General features: G+C 44.1%; 2 protein-coding genes across 9 annotated transcripts in view; one reads left to right on the top strand and one right to left on the bottom strand.

Annotated features, from left to right (window-relative positions):
* lrch1 (leucine-rich repeats and calponin homology (CH) domain containing 1) overlaps positions 1-10197 on the top strand; it is a 50651-nt gene extending 40454 nt beyond the window's left edge. For 5 of the 7 annotated variants that reach the window (XM_084688793.1, XM_084688792.1, XM_084688795.1 and 2 more), the window contains 4 exons: positions 2315-2424; positions 2892-3029; positions 3269-3346; positions 5705-6004. In XM_084688793.1, coding sequence (XP_084544919.1) covers positions 2315-2424; positions 2892-3029; positions 3269-3346; positions 5705-5986 — 608 coding nt within the window. In that variant the 3' untranslated portion in view covers positions 5987-6004. Of the gene's footprint in view, positions 1-2314; positions 2425-2891; positions 3030-3268; positions 3347-5704; positions 6005-7907 lie in introns of those variants that run through there. The other 2 variants (XM_084688796.1, XM_084688798.1) reach the window with 1 other exon arrangement.
* A 196-nt stretch (positions 10198-10393) lies between these two features.
* Positions 10394-13580, bottom strand: esd (esterase D/formylglutathione hydrolase). Of its 2 annotated transcripts, none has more exons than XM_084688940.1 (9): positions 13440-13580; positions 12799-12868; positions 12620-12708; positions 12351-12449; positions 12062-12186; positions 11758-11877; positions 11568-11666; positions 10792-10959; positions 10394-10587 (listed from the first exon to the last, which is right to left on the bottom strand). In XM_084688940.1, exons 2-9 carry the CDS (start codon positions 12864-12866, stop codon positions 10507-10509), a joined length of 849 nt encoding a protein of 282 aa, XP_084545066.1. In that variant the 5' UTR covers positions 12867-12868; positions 13440-13580; the 3' UTR covers positions 10394-10506. The 2 variants fall into 2 exon arrangements, with proteins under 2 accessions (XP_084545066.1, XP_084545067.1); XM_084688941.1 differs by having other exon boundaries at positions 12799-12872; positions 13441-13503.
* Between the last annotated feature and the right edge of the window lie 6537 nt (positions 13581-20117).

Raw genomic sequence — 20117 nt, 5'->3', positions numbered from 1 at the left:
ACACTCTGACACGGAAAGTCTAAAAACATTACCCAATACGATACCATGCTGCTGCGTGTCGGCCTGGACAGGTTGGTGTTTACGATGCTTGACAGGATGCAGATTAGAATAGAAAACACACACACAGTTGAATACACTAGAAAGTGTCTTTGTAGAGAAGACATTTATCCCCTAATCTTCATCAACCCCTTTCTCTCCATCTTGCTGGCTCTTGTGAGTGGATTTTTAGTGAAGATTGTGGGGTCACCATGGCGATGCTGGCTGGACCAGTAGCAGGCTCCGGCTGTGCCCTGGCTGTTGGGCTGGTGCTGTCAGGTAGGTTGGCAGGGAAAGCGGGTGCTGTCTGTTGGCTAAAACAACCCAGATGGTCTTCCTGCCTTTCCCCTCATGAATGAGAGAGGGAGAGGAGAGGAAGTAGAATTACCAGCACAGTCATTCTGTGCTAAAAGAGGAGAGGAGATGGAGAGATGTATTGAGGCTATCTCTATGATGATCTCTCTTCCCCCCCCCCTCTCTCTCTCTCTCTCTCTCTCTCTCTCTCTCTCTCGCTCTCTCTCTCACTGCTGTGTTGGCTCTATCTTGGACGCCCAGGAGACACCACATCACTCAAAATTAGTCTCAGGTTACAACAAATAATGTAACTTTATTGTGTCATTACTAAAGTGTGTGTTTGTATGTGTGTACTAAGAGGGTAGGATACTAAATGGAAAACACAAATGGTATCTCTTGAGATTTGGATGAGTATATCAATGTAGAACTTGATGGTTTGTCATTACAGACCTTTCAGAGTATTATCAGAGATTCTGAGGAGATGGATAGAGGAAGTATGATGATGACATCACACATCATCTAAGATCAGTCGTTGGTCTCTCTGGCTCTATTCCCCCCTGCTGAATCTCTCTTCCTCTCTCCACCCCTTTCTCTCTCTTTCCCTCTCTCACCCTTTCTGTCACCATCACTCTCTCTCTCTATATCTATCTCTATCTCTCTTTCTCCCTCTTTCTCTCATATTCACACCACTTAACAGTCAACATCCTGCCTGCTCCTGATCTCTGGCTGATAGGATAGAAGCGTGTGACCACTGATGATCCTTCCTCTGTGATCTGTCCCCAGATTAGGTAAACTGCTCCACCAGAAACCAGTGGCATGTTCCAGATGGTTAGAGACAGCCTACTTCAAGGCCTTCTGCATGTGTTTGATCTTAACTCACTGATCCTTACAGTTATAAGGCAAAACCCAAGGATAGGTTCAGCAGTGGCTCTGGACAACACGTCGCAGGTTCAAATCTCCCTCTGTAGGCTGTTTAGGATAAAAGCATCTCTTATGATTATATTAAGATTATATGTCCTCCATACCCTTAACATTGAAATGCAACCCTCAGTAACTCTTGGGCTCCACCTTGAGGCCACAGTGTGTATTAAGGCTTAAAGGTCTTTGTTTTTATGCCATGGAGTGTCGTTGTTGGCACAGTAAAGACGATTTATGGCATGGATGTAGGACACTAGAGTAGATAAATGATTCACTTGAGTTGTAAAGCAGTGTGGGTGTGTGTTTGTGAGGAGTGTGTGTGTGTGTGTTTGTGAGTGTGTGTTTGTGTGAGTGTGTGTGCCATGTTCATGTAGGGTTTCTAACAGTGTGTGTGATCAGAGGCCAAGCCTGTTTCCCACTCTTCCCCTCCCACACACTTCCCTCCTTCCTTCCTTCCTTCCTCCATTCTCCAGTCTTCCTAAGACAGCCGCTTGTTTGTGTGCTTAACCAGCCAGGAGCGTGACTGAAGGAAACACCAACGACAGCGTCTGCAGTTGTATCTTTAGTGTTTCAAAGCACAGTCAGACGATGACCACCGTTAAGAACGTTGTTTGTGCTTCATGACTTCCTGTAGAATGTGTTGAAACATTGATTTGTCTGTAGATCTGTACATAGGCTTTATTGTGCCTGGAGGAAAATCCATCCCATAATAACTCAGTGCACTTGGCTGCTCCTGTCACTATGAAGTGCCAGCTGGGCTTCTGTACAAGTGAATACATGACTATAAGGGTTATATAAGTGTACTTTACATCAATTTGTACGTCCAAATGGAATTAATGTCAGTGAATAAGCGAGATGTGGCATTTAATATGTGTGCCCTCTGGGGAGGTACTGTGTGGCTGATGCATGAGTGCTTTTGAATGTTAACATCTACCTCTCTCTCTCTGTGTCAGTGGATAGTCATGTCCATGTTGGGGACGCTGATGCAAAGGTGTCGTTTCTCGTACACATCTAACGAGTTTGTGTTCTTGTGGTTGTCATTTTGTCCTCCGGCCTGCGGGGGCAGTGTTCCTGAGGACCCATAAGAGCCTGGAGTCGGTGGACCCTCAGTTCACCATGAGGAGGAAGATGGAGCAGCTGAGAGAGGAGCTGGAGCTCATGGAGCAGCTACGTGATGTGAGACACTGTCTGTCTGTCTGTCTGTCTGTCTGTCTGTCTGTCTGTCTGTCTGTCTGTCTGTGTCTGTCTGTCTGTCTGTCTGTCTGTCTGTGTCTGTCTGTGTCTTTCTGTGTCTGTGTCTGTCTGTCTGTCTGTCTCTGTATGTATGTGTGTCTGTCTTTGTCTGTCTGTCTGTGTGTCTGTCTGTGTCTGTCTGTGTCTGTCTGTGTCTCTCTCTCTGTCCCTCTGTCTGTCTGTGTATGTGTCTGCGTTTGTCTGTCTGTCTGTCTGTCTCTGTATGTATGTGTGTCTGTCTGTCTGTCTCTGTGTCTGTCTGTCTGTCTCTGTCTGTCTGTCTAAATCTGTCTGTCTTTGTCTCTCTGTCTCTCTGTCTCTCTGTCTCTCTGTCTCTCTCTCTCTCTCTCTGTCTCTCTCTCTCTCTCTCTCTCTCTCTGTGTGTTCTAACCCTTGCTCTCCCTCCTCAGAGCATAGAGAGCCGTCTGAAGGTGTCTCTTCCTGAAGACTTAGGCTCCTCCCTAATGGACGGAGTCGTCCTCTGCCATCTGGCCAATCACATCCGCCCTCGCTCTGTGGCCAGCATCCACGTGCCCTCGCCAGCCGTGGTACGTTCCGGAAGCACCTCTGGGTTCAAAAGTCATTCAGTTAGGGTTCAAAGGTCATTCAGTTAGGGTTCAAATGTCATTCAGTTAGGCTCGGGGGGGTGAAGGCAGAGTATCCAACAACACGTTTCATCTCAAAATCGCGTTGTGGGAAAAACGTTTGTGTGAGAAGGTATTTGTTATCTTGAGTTTATCACAAGATGTTGTTCGGTACGTGACTTGTTCTGTGTGTTTGTGTTCAGCCCAAACTCAGCATGGCCAAGTGTCGGAGGAATGTGGAGAACTTCCTGGATGCCTGCAGAAAGATGGGCGTGCCCCAGGTGAGCCACGCCCCTCTCCTCCTAACACTGCTCTGACATCAGCCAACTTGTCACCGATTCACCAGAAACGGTTAAAAACGACTGATTCTTAATCAGTTGGAATTCATACTTTTGTGATGAGTTTCGTATTTGGGGTTTGAATCTGACATTGGTTCGCTGATTGTGATTCAGTGAATTTCTAGAAGACACTCTAGCATTGAGGATGAAAGAGTTAGGCACTATTTCTGGGATAAGCACATCAATATGAGTCGCTATTCTGATGTAACATAAAGGAACCATTTCCGAAAATCAAGTCAGTTAGTGGTCGAAGGCTAACTTAAAACAGTCACATTGTCCCAGTGCAGATCCCAGAACTGGTTTATCTAACACATTTCTCCTTCAAGAGAAACCAGTGAAATTAGACTTTCATCATCACACCTGTTATGCTGTCTCATCATGGCTATCAACAGCTTCCGGCTTTCTCCACATAGTAAATGACCTTTGAACTTAGGACCTTTGACCTGGCTCTGACGGTCTCGGTGTGTCATCAGTTTGAGTAGGCCCACACACCACACAGCCGATACAAAACATCTGCTCAAAAACATTATCTGGAAATATCTCTTTATGTAGCGTGAATGGTGAAAGGTTTTGTGCTGAAAATATGTCCGTGTGATTGTGAGCGTGCACTTTGAGGACATCAGGGAGACAATAAATCGGTTACAGAACAAATAACTTGCAATTAAATATATATAAGGTTAAATAAAGCCAGCATTGAAACTATAACAAATAACTACTGTTAATTATTGACGCAAGTAAAAATGATCTTAGTACATTGTCACCGTGGTGTCACGTGAACAATAAGTCATCAACATTCAACAAAACATTGGTGAAGTAAGGGCATTAGACAGACCTTTATAACAGTGTTGTCTACATCCTGGCCTGTCCTATCTTCCCGTTCAATGAGCCTGGTCGAAATCACACTGGAAACGCTGCACATAGCACTGTTGTTTGACCAGCTTGCTAGCTCTGCCTCTGATTAGTAAAAACGGTAGCATATCGCTAGATTTTACTGTGTTCTCTTCCTGCTTGCCTGCTCATCACCAACCTAGCTTAATGCTAGTGAGATTCCTCGCTGCTGCTCCCTGGCTTTGCCAACTTGCTGTTACAGTATGTCGCTAGGTACCTGGCTGTTAGCATTGTGCTCGGCTTAGCTGCACTAAAGAGGGCTGAACGCTAATATAAAGCTTTGTGGGCACTGGCTGCTGGCTAACACCTGTCTTGCAGTCACTGGCTGACCCCGCATTGCAGTACTGGCACAACTCCATCGCTCCTAACTGTGCTCACCTGACCACGACCTGCTTTTTGAGAGAGGCAAAGAAAGGCAAAGAAAGAAAGACACTGAATGATGGAGAGAGAAACTCAAATGGATACTGACAGGAGAATGTCTGACAGTGTAATCATGGAGGGGCCATTCACCATCTAACCTCCATAACCTCTCTCTCAAAAAGCAGCCTTGCACGTTACCGTGGTGACACGCCTGCCTAGGCCCCCTCAGACAGACTTGAACCCTGACCTCTTACCCCATTGGTTAACCTCCTGCCTTCTTTCTGTTTACTGCTGGACCTTCCTCTCCTGTTCTCCTTCCTCCTTTTTGGTATTTTTATCCCTGTCTCTTTTTCTTCACCTCTGTTTATCCGTTACTTTCCCCCCTCTCTTTCTACTGGTATTCGCTTCATCAAACATTCAACATTCTTCCTGACATAATTTTAAAAATAACATCTTCCTCCAACCTTCCACTCCACATCCCCACCCCCTACTCCTTCTAACAAAAAATGTTTCTTCATTCATTTATTTCTCCTCTTGTCTATTTGGCCTGGCCCTCCTCCCTCGTTCCTCCTCCCTCCCTCGCTCTGTGTCCCCCCTCCTCCTCCCTCGTTCCTCCTCCCTCCCTCGCTCTGTGTCCCCCCTCCTCCCCTCTCCTCCTCCCTCCTCCCTCGTTCCTCCTCCCTCCCTCGCTCTGTGTCCCCCCTCCTCCTCCCTCGTTCCTCCTCCCTCCCTCGCTCTGTGTCCCCCCTCCTCCTCCCTCGTTCCTCCTCCCTCCCTCGCTCTGTGTCCCCCCTCCTCCTCCCTCGTTCCTCCTCCCTCCCTCGCTCTTCCTCCCCCCTCCTCCCCTCTCCTCCTCCCTCGCTCTTCCTCCCTCCTCCTCCTCCCTCCCTCACTCTTCCTCCCTCCTCCTCCTCCCTCCCTCACTCTTCCTCCCTCCTCCTCCTCCCTCCCTCACTCTTCCTCCCTCCTCCTCCCTCCCTCACTCTTCCTCCCTCGTTCCTCCTCCCTCCCCCACTCTTCCCCCCTCCTCCTCCCTTCCTCCTGGGGGGTCAGTCCTCCCTCTGTTCAGCGTATGACATCACCCAGTGCCGCCTGCGTCCTCTCCGCACCACTGTGTGCGCCCTGGTCGCCATGAAGACCCCCCCAGAGAGGGACAGGGACGCGAAAGACACAGAGGGGGAGGGGCTAAACCCAAGCCCCGCCCCCGAGGTGGTTGCTCCTTCGCAGGCCCCGCCCCCCGCCTGGCAGCTCTGGGACGTGATTGGCTCCAGCCTGGTGCACATGTTCTGTCTGCTCCTGCTGTTTTTAGCCTATAGCTGGAGTGAGCTCACGTGACCCTACCTGTCAATCAACTACCTGCCCCCCCCGCCCCCCCCCACCCCTCCGCCCCCCCGCATGACACCACACCTCCTCCTTCAGCCTCCTCTTCCTCTTCAGACTTTCCTTTCTTTGTCGCTGTGCTGTTTCCATCCCAGAAGAGGAGTGAGCGAAAGGTCAGCTGACTCACGTTTTTTTTTTACGTCTGCACGACGAATGCACACACGACCGCTGAGACGTGGAGCTCTTAAAGGAGGAGGGATCTTTTCACCTGCAGGGTCTCACCTGCTCGACTTCTCACGGAGGACCGGTAGTGTAACTCGTTACCCTGTAGGGGGCAGTGTTCAAGTTGTATTGTATTCACTTGATCAGAAAATGATCAGAAAAAGCACAGAAGGCTCTAATGACTTGACATTTAGGTCCTCATTACCGTACACTAACAGCACAATCGGTAACCATAAGTATTATAACAGGTTCATATCCACAACCAGCCCTGTACTTCACCACATACCAGCCCTGTACTTCTCCACCTACCAGCCCTGTACTTTACCTCATACTGGCCCTGTACTTCACCACCTACCAGCCCTGTACTTCACCACATACCAGCCCTGTACTTCACCTCATACTGGCCCTGTACTTCACCACATACATTATTAGCTATGACTTACAATCTTTGTAGACTGTTCTCCATTTTCTAAAGAGGGACATGCGTCACGACTTCTGCCTGTGAACTCTTTGAAAACCGCCTGAACGACAATGTTCCTGACATCCACTTTGATTCATCCACTGTTCCAAGCATTCAGACTAATGGCACCGAATTTCCAGACCAATCATTTGTATATGCAATGTTACAGATTTGACTATGGTCATGCACAGTTAAAGTTGAAGGGCTAGCTATGAATTGTACTGTGTAAATGCGAGTCTTAGGTTTTCCTCATTTGGGAGCTTTGATATGTTGTGGGAAGCAGAACTGAAACTTCGTAATGATGACATATTTCTTGTTCATTAACCCAATTTTAAAAGCCATTTATAACATTTTGAAAACCTTCCCAACACAACCCTGCTGCAAGGCATCCTTCCTCTGATTGGTCCTTGAGATTATACAATTGACCAACCGGGAAGCCATAAATCAGCCTTTGTCCTGTTGCCAGTTTAAACCAGTATGCCATAATTAAGTTTGATTGATGTTTTAACTCCTCCAGTGCTGGTTTTGCTATACCCTGGTAGATATGTTTCTGTGACCTGTGTGTGTGGCGAGTGTTCATGACGGAGGTAATAAATATACAGTTTGGGTCGTCGCTCTTCTCTTCTCACTCCTGTCGCTTTGTCATGTCACCGTTGACAACAAGGTCCGGTGGGGTTCTGTTCTGTCGGTCGTTCCTTAATGATGCTTAATGTTTCAAACCGATGAGTAATGGACAAGGGGTGCGGTCAAACCTCGGACGTAGACACTTCTAACTGTGAAGTTAGTTTGTACTAACTGGGAAGCTGACTTTTGTCACGGACATTTAGTCTGCATGTTGTGTTCCACTTTCTTGTATATTCTGGACCGATAGAAGAAGATAAAAGTATGTCTCACACGTTAATTACATATACTATGCTGTGTGTGTGTCTCCAATTACTGTGTATCCATCATTTATCCTGTAAAAGGGGTATTTACCGCTGTTTATTCACATTTGCCATCTTTACTGCCCTCCTCTGTTTGTCTTTTTCTGTCTCTTTCTTCTCCTGCCATGTTCTTTCCCCCCTCTTCCCCCCCCCCTTCCCCCCCCCCATGTCTCTCTACCTCCCTCAATCTCCATCTCTCTATTTTCTCTCCCTCCTCACCTCTCTATCTCCCTCCCCATTTATCTCTGCCTCCCTCTCTCAATCTACATTATATCCATCTCTCTCTCTCGCTCCGTTCGGCTTTCCTTCTGTGTGTGTGACTCTTTCCCAGGATAAGTTGTGTCTCCCTCACCACATCCTGGAGGAGAAAGGCCTGGTGAAATTGAGCATGACTGTCCAAGCCCTGGTGGACGAGACTTCAACCAAGCAGACCCTCTTCACCTGAACAGGAAGCTTGGAGCTCCCATCAATCCAACCACACACAGCACACAGACGCACGCCAACACAGTTAGGGCTTAGCTTAGGATGAATGAAAGTGGTTGCTATCGTACCTTCTAAGATGGCGGGGGAAGGGATTATGTTTCTCAGGCTTTTTCTTTAACAGAAGGTTCCAGTTGAACATTCGGGGCCAAATCAAGCAGTGTGTTCAGCAAATGATTCAGTGGGAGGTCTTACTCCCTCAGACGTGTGAATCTGTTTTGGGGGAGCGCTTAGTCTCCCTGAACTCAGTAACCTGTTTACTAGCATACTGCAGGGTCGATATCTCGCCTATGCATGTGGTTTCTTTTCAATCCTATATTTAAGGTTCCACCCAAATCACCCACCGAATTCACAAAATGTCTAATTATAATACATCTTAAGTATAATATTTGGTTATTCATTCCTGAGCTACAACTTCAATATTTAAATGTATTCATAATACATAAACAGTGGTTACATTGCAGAAAATCCCCACGCCTTTCTCCACAATACCCTTTTTGTTTTGTTTACTGTACGAAGTGATACAGAGTTCTTTGCGATTGTGTGAATGCCACTCCTGAGAAGCTGAGTCACAAAAAGTCCACACACTCACTTAATTCTTTTGTTTCAGTGGTATCATTATCTGCAGTGTGTGTGTGTGTGTGTGTGTGTCTGAGATATGAGAGATACGACAAGCTGAACAAGAAAGGGAGAAGGTGAGGGGTTTGACGTCCCTGCATTTGACCTTTCAGAAGGTTTGTGGTGATAGCTGACCTTGTCAGGTGATGTATTCTTAAAGTGACTAGCTTGTGTTAGTCACCAAGAACTACTTTGAGTGCACAATATTATCTATAGACTACAGACCCCTCTGTGTGCTAGTTGTAAACGAGAGAACGTTTCGGACTACCAGAACATGGTGTGTATGTACAGATATGCATTTATTAACATAGCTTGGTATCCAAAGCTTAAGCTAATTAAAAGTTCAACAGTAAAGTTTTATGAGTCACTGGATAGACTTGCCAGTTGCCAAAACAACTAAAAGTTTTATTTCAATGTGCAAGACAATATAGTTTTTTTTTATGTAGGCTTTGTAAATATTATTTGTATACAACAATGGTATAAATACTTTAGATACTATCTGGTCAAATATATTTCTATGAAAAGTGGTGATGTGCAGTCGTAACGTAACGGTGGTTTGTGCAAGTTACGTATTTAGAAAGTATTTGTCTATTTTTTAAACTTATATTTATCAGTACTGTATTTTGACAGTAACCACATTAATCACCTGTACGTTGAATATTGAATCCTCAGGCAGTTAACACTATTACAATTCCCCAAGAACAATCTAATAGTTTGTATGAATGTACATTGTTTAGTTATAGTTGTAAGGATTGTGTACTTTCATACATTTGGTTGGACATATGATCATTTAAAACACTACAGATCAGATTAATGATAATTGTAACTCAGATACCTGTATGTCCATTTTATTAAACATGGAACCAAAAAGGACTTGACCATCTCTTGTCTTGAACATGTCCTTGTAGAAAGAAGGGGTGGAGATAGAAGGGAAATTTGATACGTATATTTCTTATTTAGATGAAAGACAGTTTTTACTGTGGATCAATGGAGAGTTTAAAGTTAGGTTGCAATCCTGCTAATTTAAACATGTGCTTGTTTACATCATAAAAGCACAGGCATCTTTTTACCCAAAGTTCTGGGTTGTCCAGTCAGACTGAGAAGATGATTCCGCTGAGAGGAGAGGCCTTTGTCCTGAAATTATCTGCACTTTAAGTATTTATACTCACTTGTTTTGGCAACTGACAAATCTAGGTTTTATATTTAGTCAGATGTGAATAGCATAATTTGAAATCAAACTGTTGACTGATGAATATTAAGCAGCATTTTTCTACTTTACACTGTATATAGTCCTAAAATCTTGTATTAACTTTTTTGTACTTTTATGATTGGAAACTTTATTTTTAAGTGACGTAAGTTCTGTTGATGTATCATATTATCAAATACCTTTTTGTACCTCTGTCATCATTTGTACAGCAACACAAATGTACGTGCATGAGACACTCCTTTCAATGTCGCCTTAACTGCTGTGAATACTGTACATATTCCACATTACCTTCAGTAAAGACTCATATCTGTTAAAAGCACACTGTCATCTTTTGGTCAGTTGGACACTGAGTTTGATTAAAGGGTGTAGCTCAGTAGTTAGAGGGATCACAAGGTCTAAATGAAAATTAATAGAATACAATTTGTATTGTTGATGAATGTTACAACTAAAGTGGATTTGAATTCCTGATTGATAAATAACAGGCAATGAAGTCCAAAACATTCCAAACTCACTGACAAGAAATAATGTATTTTATTTTGTCAAGCCCACTTGAACAGAACATAATTGTACCTCCACCAGGTGGACTCACAGTAAAAAGCACAGGTATAGTCCCGCGGTCGCTGTTTCAAGCGTTCAGGTACTTGGCATGGTGCTTGATGTGGTCGTTGATGAACGAGTAGATGAAGAAGTAGCTGTGATCGTAACCCTGAAGAAAGAACATGACATTCACACAGTCAAAACCCTCAACTCAGTCTGGCGATAGAATATATTTATACTAGAGTGATGTTTCTAACCTGGGGTAGAACACATTCAAGGACATCTATAAAGTTTCTTTAACGTTGCTGTAATATTTCAATTTCTGTGCGCCGTGGTCAGATGCAGTGATTGGCCACAGGGTGGCAGCACCTACCGGCTGCAGTCTGAATACGACTGGGATCTTCTTCTCTGAGCAAGCTGCGATGAGGTTGTCGGGTAGGAGCTGGCTGGCCGATAGGAACTGGTCGTCGCGGCCCTGGTCGATCAGGATGTCCAGCTGGGGCCCCGAGTAGGAGACCGCCAGCACGGTGGCATCGTACTCCTGGAGGTGAGTGAGGTGGAGTGGAGGTGAGGGGGCAGAGGTGAGGGGGGTGGGAGTGGAGGTAAGGGGGGTGGGAGTGGAGGTGAGGGGGCGGAGGTGAGGGGGCAGAGGTGAGGGGGGTGGGAGTGGAGGTAAGGGGGGTGGGAGTGGAGGTGAGGGGGCGGAGGTGAGGGGGCAGAGGTGAGGGGGCAGAGGTGAGGGGGCAGAGGTGAGGGGGTGGAGGTGAGGGGGTGGAGTGGAGGTGAGGGGGTGGAGGTGAGGGGGTGGAGGTGAGGGGGTGGAGGTGAGGGGGCAGAGGTGAGGGGGCGGAGGTGAGGGGGTGGAGGTGAGGGGGCAGGGGTGAGGGGGCAGAGGTGAGCAGGGTGGAGGTGGATGGACGAGAGAAGAATAAATCATAAAGGAGCTGAGGCAGAGATTACAGAGGGCTTCACCTTCACATGTTAATCTCATCTCAAGGGCATTCATCTAGGTAGTTGGTTACTAGGCAACCACTTGAGCAGTTTTGCCCTTACTGAAGCATGTCTAACCAGAACTAAATCAAAATGACTGAGATGTGAAGCGTCGATGAGTTAACAGAGACCCAGGCCCACCAACCTCCAGACACCCACCTCCCAGCTGGCCTTGTCAGCTCCGAGGTAGCCTGAAAAAGCCTTCTGGCCCCAGGCACACTGGATAGGGTTGCAGATGGGAGCGAACGCAGACACCGCCTACAAGACAAGAGGGCAAAAATCAAAGATGGATGTTAACGAAACACAACAACTTGTCCCCTCACAGCGACTGACAGTTGGGCAGACGGACCTTGTATTTCCCAGGGTTCTTCAGGGCACAGATCAGCGCCCCGTGGCCCCCCATGGAGTGGCCAGACAGGGACATCCTCTCCGGGTCAGCGGGGAAGTTAGCGTTGATTAGCTTGGGGAGCTAACAGCGGCGGGGGTGCCAAAGGGTAAAGGGAGAGAAAAGGAGGACGGAAAACGTTGAGGCACAAAGAAGAGAACCTTGTTCCAGGTGCCAGAAGACATCAGGATCATAGAAGTGAAAACCAATCAGGTTGACTGCTTCCCCTGTCTCCAGACCCCTCTCACTACTCTCCAGACCCGCTCACCTCCTCTGTGATGTAAGAGTACATGCGGTAGTTGGTCTTCCAGGGTTCCTGGGTGGCGTTGATGTAGAAGCCGGCTCCTGACCCAAAGTCCCAGCTCTCATCTTCACCTTCGATGTTACAGCCACCTGGGGAGGGCACAGAGGGAAGGTGAAGGTGAGAGAGAGGTTTTTGGAACAGATGGGCATTCAGGGTAATCAAGTTATAATGAGACAGGAGTTGTTGTGGGGATGTGTCTGATAGGCTCAAAGGTGTGTGTGTCTGGCTGTGTGTGTGTGTGTGTGTGACCTACGAGGGCTGGTGTCGGGGGCGACGAGGATGATGCCATGTTCTGATGCTGGCTGCTGGCTGCCGGCCTTGGTGATAAAGTTCTGTTCGGTACATGTCAACCCTGAAAACACAAATAAGGAAACAGAACATATCAAACAAAAAGTATACATTGAATATTGCAGCTTAATTTTGATTGGGTGTTGAGATTGTTTCTGCAATAAGTGCTTCTATTATGACTTTGATAAGTTTAGTTTAATCTGGTGTGTATTGATGCTGGACATTTTAACTCACCGGATAGCCAATACATGACCGGACACTTGCCACTCTCTGCCTTTGGTGGCAGGTAAACGGCAAACTTCATTTTACACTTCAGCTCAGTGCTGCATAGAACAAAATAATTGTCTTCGTTTTTTCTGGTGGTATTTTCATGCATATCGGAGCAAATTATGGTGGAAAATTATAATCCTCACCTGTCATGCTCAAACACCTTCTGGTAGCCGCCAGAACACTTATTGGATGATACTTGAGTAAGGGCCATGACTCCGTTATGATAAAACAACGGGAAAAAGCATTATACTTTTCTTTCCCAACATTTACAATGTTATTTCACCGAGATATCATAACTGAGAATCATCGGCATTGACACAGAACTGGCTAGTTACAGGATATGCTAGCCTACTTAAATTGAAAGTACCAATCTAGCAAATCTGCTGGTTCACACGGCATAGATTTTACGACACGGTTTGCGGACTTCATTGGTAGGACAGAATTATGCTGTGCAGTGTGCTTCGACTCGGAAAGTTACACTTTAACTAGTTGATTTAGAGAAAGCTAATATGCTAACATAGGCTAACTATGCAGCCTGGCTAACTTGAACATGTATATGCTAACATCATGCAAATTCAAAGAAAGAAACAGAAGTGTTGCAATTTCACAGACAGAACGTGTCATGTATCTGTCAGAAGGGCATAAATAGCTTGCTACTGTAGCTAATCCTGAAAAATAGCTCCCAGTCTTTTGTACCCTTAACTAGTTCTCGAAACACATTTCAGTTTTCATAGGATACGTGGAAGAAATAGCTATTATGGAGTATTTAATGCACATGACCTACCTTGTTTAAAAGCAGATTTGCAGTTAAACCATTTACTTAATTTCAAGCTAACTTCCCCGCTTGCTTGGGTCTGGAGTCCAACTATGGAGGCAGCACCGTGTTAAAACGTTAGTGTCACGGACACCTCCCTTCAAGTTGTGTCCGTATATTGACACAAGGTGACACTGTTGTTCCAGAAAAGGAATTGCAAGCCATTCCAGACATGGTTCCCAAAGACCATCTGAACGCGAAAGCCAGGTGAGGAAAGCTCCTCTGTATATTATTGTGTGTCATGTAATGTACATATTATTAAGTGTCACAACATGCTTCTGCACCGCCGGGGTGTCGTTGGAAAAAATAATTATTAAGGGTACCTCAACTTGGAACATTTCAATAGTAGCCTACTATTACTGGCCGAATATATATACATTTAAAGAACTGGATATTTGTTAGTTGGGTGATGCTATCAAAAATAGAATATATATACATATATATTTCATAGCATCACCCAACTAACAAATATCCAGTTCTTTAAATGTATATATATATATATATATATTATATATATTTGTTTTTTTTACCTTTCAAAACCATTTTTCTAAACTTCTTTTCAAAAATATTTGTTCAAGCTTTCCAAACTTTTTGTAGAAAATATTTGTTATGAAGTGCTTAGTCAACCAGTATTAAATACCACAGAAGTAGGCCTACCTTAAATGCAGTCAAACCTCACATTAGCAAGTGTGCTCATCCCTTACGAAAACAAATTGAAACATCTCTATAAAGGAAGCTCGACTGAGCTAGACGTTTTCATCAGAACACCATTCTCTCTCTCTGTAGGATGTGACTGTGGTTGAAGTTGTTTGGATATAATCAAAATGGAAATGACATCCTTCTCTAAATATACCTCTGGCGCACGCCTATTCAAAATGCCTCGTCATTGCAGTAGAATGTGTGGGGTTCCTCAGAATAGATCATGGTTTGGAAGTTATCTTCACTAACGATGACAAGTGATTAGGATAGTTTGCAGTTCTCTATGCATAAAACCTAATCAGTGTCGATTCTGAATCAATACATTTGATCATTCAGCGGCCGCTAATAGATACATTAGGAGTCTCAGACCCTCTTCAGTCTGACACTCAAGTGTCAGACATGTGAATATGGAACATAACACAGTAGGTTGACTTTGGACGAGGAGTTGGAGAAGCACTGATTCGCAGGTCTTCTGGGGTGAAGTCTGCCACACAAGGAGAAGAGAGAGAGAGAAACTTTTCTCTCAGCTTCTCACCACTAGACCGGCCAAATGCCCTAGAGAGAAGCAGGCTTGGTCCATGGTAGAGGTTTAGAAAGGATCTTACTGGAGTGGTTTCAAATGTTGAGCTATATGTGACTCCACAAAAGTACTTCAACATTGTTTGGGTGATCCACTCATCCGTTCAGATGAACTAAAATATAATGAAAATAAAATCTCCAAGCTATATCCAAGTCTTTGGCTTCAAACAACCAGCTACCTGTTGGGAAGCACTAGTCCACATCATTTCAAGCCAGCTGAAGAAGCAGCTAGCTGAAAACTTGCCAACAAAGATAACATAACGATTGTGTGACTTCTACAAACACATAAAAATGGATTTGGATTGTGTTTTATAAGACTGAAATTGCTTCAGGGTGCAGAGAAAAGCCAGTGCTGCAGGTGTCTTATTTCCATCACACACAGTAGAAGAACACACACAGTAGAACACACACAGTAGAACACACACAGTAAAAGAACACACACAGTAGAACACACACAGTAAAAGAACACACACAGTAAAAGAACACACACAGTAGAAGAACACACACAGTAGAACACACACAGTAAAAGAACACACACAGTAAAAGAACACACACAGTAGAACACACACAGTAAAAGAACACACACAGTAGAACACACACAGTAAAAGAACACACACAGTAAAAGAACACACACAGTAGAAGAACACACACAGTAGAACACACACAGTAGAACACACACACAGTAGAACACACACAGTAAAAGAACACACACAGTAAAAGAACACACACAGTAGAACACACACAGTAGAACACACACAGTAGAACACACACAGTAGAAGAACACACACAGTAGAAGAACACACACAGTAAAAGAACACACACAGTAGAACACACACAGTAAAAGAACACACACAGTAGAACACACACTACAGACACAATGTCTTACCAGCAATGCTGAATTCGGAATTCAGAGTTAGCCAGAGTAAATAATTCAAGTAGCTGCCTTTTGTTTTATTGGATATAAATATTGTGTTCATCCTGGATTACTGGATGTAAATTGTATTTTAAAGTAATTCTGCATGAGCGCATTGAAATTAAATGCATGCTTTACTTCTTGAAATAGCCTCCAGCAGAGACTCGGAGGGAGTGTTACAGTAAATCATGATTGTTTCTCTATTCTAACTGGCCTTTTGAGGACAAAATGTTGCTCCTCTAACTGTCCTGAGTACTCAGGCTATCAGGGAGGAAATACTGTCCTCATTAAAGGCTTACAGTTCACTTGTTCCCTGCCGCACAAACTGACCAAAATGACCAAACTACTTTGTGTGTGTGCGGGTACGTGTGTGGTTTAATGACCCTTTTGGGGACCAAATCTCTCCACGTTTTCAAAAGTGAAAAACTTGATGTCGTAGAGACCTTTTGCTGGGCCCCATAACCTCAAATGCCTTTTCCAATAGGTTTTAGAGTTAGTGTTAGAATTAGATTAAGGTTAGTGGTTAAAGATAACACTATATTATTAAATGGAAGTGAATGATCAGGGCCCATAGGAACAAACACAATGTGTGTACACACACACACACACACACACACACTCACACACACTCACACACACACACACACACACACACACACACTCACACACACACACACACACACACACACACACACACGCACACACTCACACACACACACACACACACACACACACACACACACACTCACTCACTCACACACACACACACACACACACACACACTCACACACACACCTATGTAAGTTTCACATATGTTATACCCTTCTTTCCTACTTATGCGCAAACACATTTAAGAGTTTTCCTTAAACCTTTGCAACCAATGCTGACAATGACCTCACATCACATGGGGGTCGGATGGCTGAGTGGTTAGGGAGTTGGGCTATTAATGAGAAAGTTGTTGGTTCGATTCCCGGCCGTGCAAAATGACATTGTATCTTTGGGCAAGGCACTTCACCCTACTTGGAGAATGTCCCTGTACTTACTATAAGTCGCACTGGATAAGAGTGTCTGCTAAATGACTACATGCACATCCTATCAGCAGTGTTTGTTTGAGCCAGCGTTACCAGAAACCCTTTCCAAAAATCATTCTCTTCAGTCAACAAACCGATGTTACTCCCTCAGAACCGAGGCACGTAGCCTAGTCGGTGGCACGGCCCATGACGTCCCAACCTTGGTCTTTAAGAGCTTGATTGTGTAATTGTGTGTATAAGTCTCTTGGTCTGTCTTCACTGCATGATTATTTAATACCAGTGCGACAGTTATGGCAGCGGTCTACCAGGAAGTAAGGAGGGTATTGGAGATGGTGTTTACAGAGCAGTGCGGATCATCTCTGTGTGTCTGACAGGAATGTGGTTGTGGAAAAGAAAGAAGAACTTATGATCATTTTTAATGATATTGTACGGGCCAACATTAAAGGATCAGGAACTGGATTTTGGAAGCAGATGGGAATTCATGTAATTTCAGACATTCCTTAAGTATGAAATAAATGGAGGAATAAGAAGCGATCTGCTTTGGCTTGTAAGAATGCTGTACTCTTATGAACCCAGACTGCAAAGCATGTATTTTGTTGTCACATCAAAATAAAGTTAATTGTTAAGCTTATATTCGATTCAACACCCACTAAGGTAGAGAGGACAGTTACAAACTTCATGGAGGCATATATAATATGTAATACATTCATTCAAACAACAGTTTGAATTACGTAGAAGAAATGTCCCTCAGTCACAGTCGGAAACTAATTTGAGTTAGTCAAGTCAATACTGAAGATAGAAAAATAATATTCAGTAGTGCAAGTGAGACGGCAGACAGTGAATGATGGAGGATAGGAGAAGTGGTCAAAGTAGGTATGATAAATTGAGGAAAAGAAAACATTTCTAAAATTATAATGTGCTGGTCTGTCAGCTAGCCTAGAGAGAGAGAGCGTGAGAGAGACTTGCCGTGTCAAAAACAAGACCATTGAGAGATTAGCATGTGTCACCACCTTAGTCACTGTGCCAACCTCGGGACTCTCTTTCTCTGTCCTTTAACAAGGCAATCATTTTGCCTCCCTTCATTTAAAAATCATCTGTCTGCAGCACACATCACCCTATTTTCTCACCTTTACCTTCAAGGGTCCCCAGTGTCTCATATCTATTCCATTCACTAACTCTTTTCATTTTATCTTTATCTCTCTCTCTCTCTCTCTCTCTCTCTCTCTCTCTCTCTCTCTCTCTCTCTCTCTCTCTCTCTCTCGCGCTCTCATTTTTCTGTCTTTATCTCTGACATGTTATTCCCCTCTCTCTCTCTCTCTCTCTCTCTCTCTCAATCTGATGGACAGGGTTTTTATAACCAAGTAAAACCTAGAGAATTGTGATGAGGTGGATCTTCTCTCTTTCTCCTTCAAGCTCCAGAAGACACTCCAGAGGGTTTTTGACTCTCTCTGACCTAAATGAAACCCTGAAGTTTACTGTCACCCACCAAAGTAGCCTTGACTGACCGTGTCTAGTGAAGATAACATGGGGGAATCTGGACTCTCAAAATCTGCAGCTGGATGACTCTTTGGATTCATGTCTGTAATATACTTTTGATCAAATTCGCACTTTGGTTTGAAATGTGGGTCCTTATATTTGATAAATAAGTAAAAGCAGAAAGCAGGTTTATGTGAAGCAGTGTTTGTTATGGAAACCCATGACAGGATTCGACGGTAATGGGTGGTTTTGATTTGCCTCAGAGTGGACATTTTCTGTAGTGGACTGACCTTGCGGTTACATAACAGTACTCGTAGCTGTTGGACCGACAATTATTGATATTATATTCAGGTCAGAAAAAAAATTATATGTATACTCAAGGCTGGTTCCCTGATTGCAAAATTGTAACGAAACAGGCATGCCAAGAAGTAGGCGCGTGAGTCACCAACAAAATTGGAAAATGCATTTCCCTTTACAACATTTCCATTAGCAATTTGCAGCTGCATTGCACCTTTTCAGAGTATTCGGTATCTGTCGTGCAGGTCATGACGATTTTGGTTGATGGTCCGTATGAATAATTTACAAGGGGGAGGAGCAGTACATTTTATAAATAGGTGTGAAGTGGAAGATTAAAGATATTTTAAAGGGTAATTGTGTGTGTGTGTGGTGTGTGTGTGTCTGTGTGTGTGTCTGTGGGTGTGTGTGTGTGTCTGTGTCTGTGTGTGTGCCTGTCACAAGGACACACATTGCACACTCATATCTTCACAGGCTTTGTGAGGTTTAAGTGAACCTTATCATATGTTTATGCCCAAAGCCCCTTTACCTTAGCCAATGTGTCTTATTAAGTCTCGTAGATGCCCCCCAAAAATAAACATGTTGAGTTTGTAAAGTGATTGAAATGCAACAGGCATCCACTCCAGCACACTGCTAGTTTTTGCTCCAGTCACTACGTGTTAGCTACAGTCATGGTGTGCATATCTGACCACAATTGAGTTAGAAGATACTATTGAGATGTAAGCCACTTCACCAGAGAGAGAAGGAACAGTAACTATCAACCACTGCTGTATATAGCCATTTTTTCTCACGAGAATGACATGATATCACATAGCCAAGTAGCCCACCCATTCTGACTTTCGCAAAGCTCACACTGTGAAAGAGTACAGTCTCAATGTCCAGCACAGCCCTATTCTCCTGGCTGATTATGATTCAAGACTTTGACATATGCAGACATTGAAAAGCACCCATTATCATTATCTTCAGAAGAAAGCAGACCAATTATAAACTCCTAGGAAAGCCTCTACTGTAGCCTAATTAATGATAGTGTAACTCAAAATGGTTGTGCTGTAAAATCCTACACTTGGTTAAATTATATTATTGTCAATGTGAAGTAGCTGGTGAATGTGAAGTAGCTTGTAAAGGTTACTTGAATGTAGCTGGTGAATAGGTTGCATTGAACTGTGGTTTTGGATCACACATTTTAGTATGAAGAAATTAAACTCTTTAGGATTCAATTTAATTAAGGCAGTGATGAAAAAAGTTTAGGTCTACTTTCTCTCAAAGCCTGTGTCTAGTTCATCACACAACCACACAGGTCGACAGGTCAAATTTGAGTTACCCCATATTACACATCAACACACTTAAACCAGACTAGCACACAGAATTAAGGCTTCATCTGTTTTTTACTTGATCAAAAACAAATCATTAAATTTCAGTCCACATTTAGAAAACGTGACTACATCAATGCCCAAAGAGACACTATTAAAAACATCCAAACTCTCTGTCAAGTCCAGGCCAGGGCAACTCCACTGTACAATCATTAACATCGTAGCAACAACTTCACCGCAATATCACTGCCACAGTACAGGAGACAACTGTAAGTAGAGGGTCGTGATTGGTTAAACCTCGCAGCACGACGGTGATGGTGAAGTTCTCCGTGAAAGATAAAAGTTA

This window comes from Hypomesus nipponensis, chromosome 23 (assembly GCF_054491055.1).
Source record: "Hypomesus nipponensis isolate SF chromosome 23, ASM5449105v1, whole genome shotgun sequence".
NCBI classification, from domain to species: Eukaryota; Metazoa; Chordata; class Actinopteri; order Osmeriformes; family Osmeridae; genus Hypomesus; species Hypomesus nipponensis.
Note: the sequence above shows the minus strand (reverse complement) of the source record. Positions and strands in the feature narration are given on the sequence as shown.

Coding starts and splice junctions, on each gene's coding strand:
- esd (XM_084688940.1), bottom strand. CDS start 12,866: ATGGCCCTTACTCAAGTATCATCCAATAAGTGTTCTGGCGGCTACCAG. Junction 10,960..11,567: donor CTGACAAGGCCAGCTGGGAG/GTGGGTGTCTGG, acceptor ACTCACCTCCAG/GAGTACGATGCCACCGTGCT. Junction 10,588..10,791: donor TCGTATTCAGACTGCAGCCG/GTAGGTGCTGCC, acceptor TTCTTTCTTCAG/GGTTACGATCACAGCTACTT.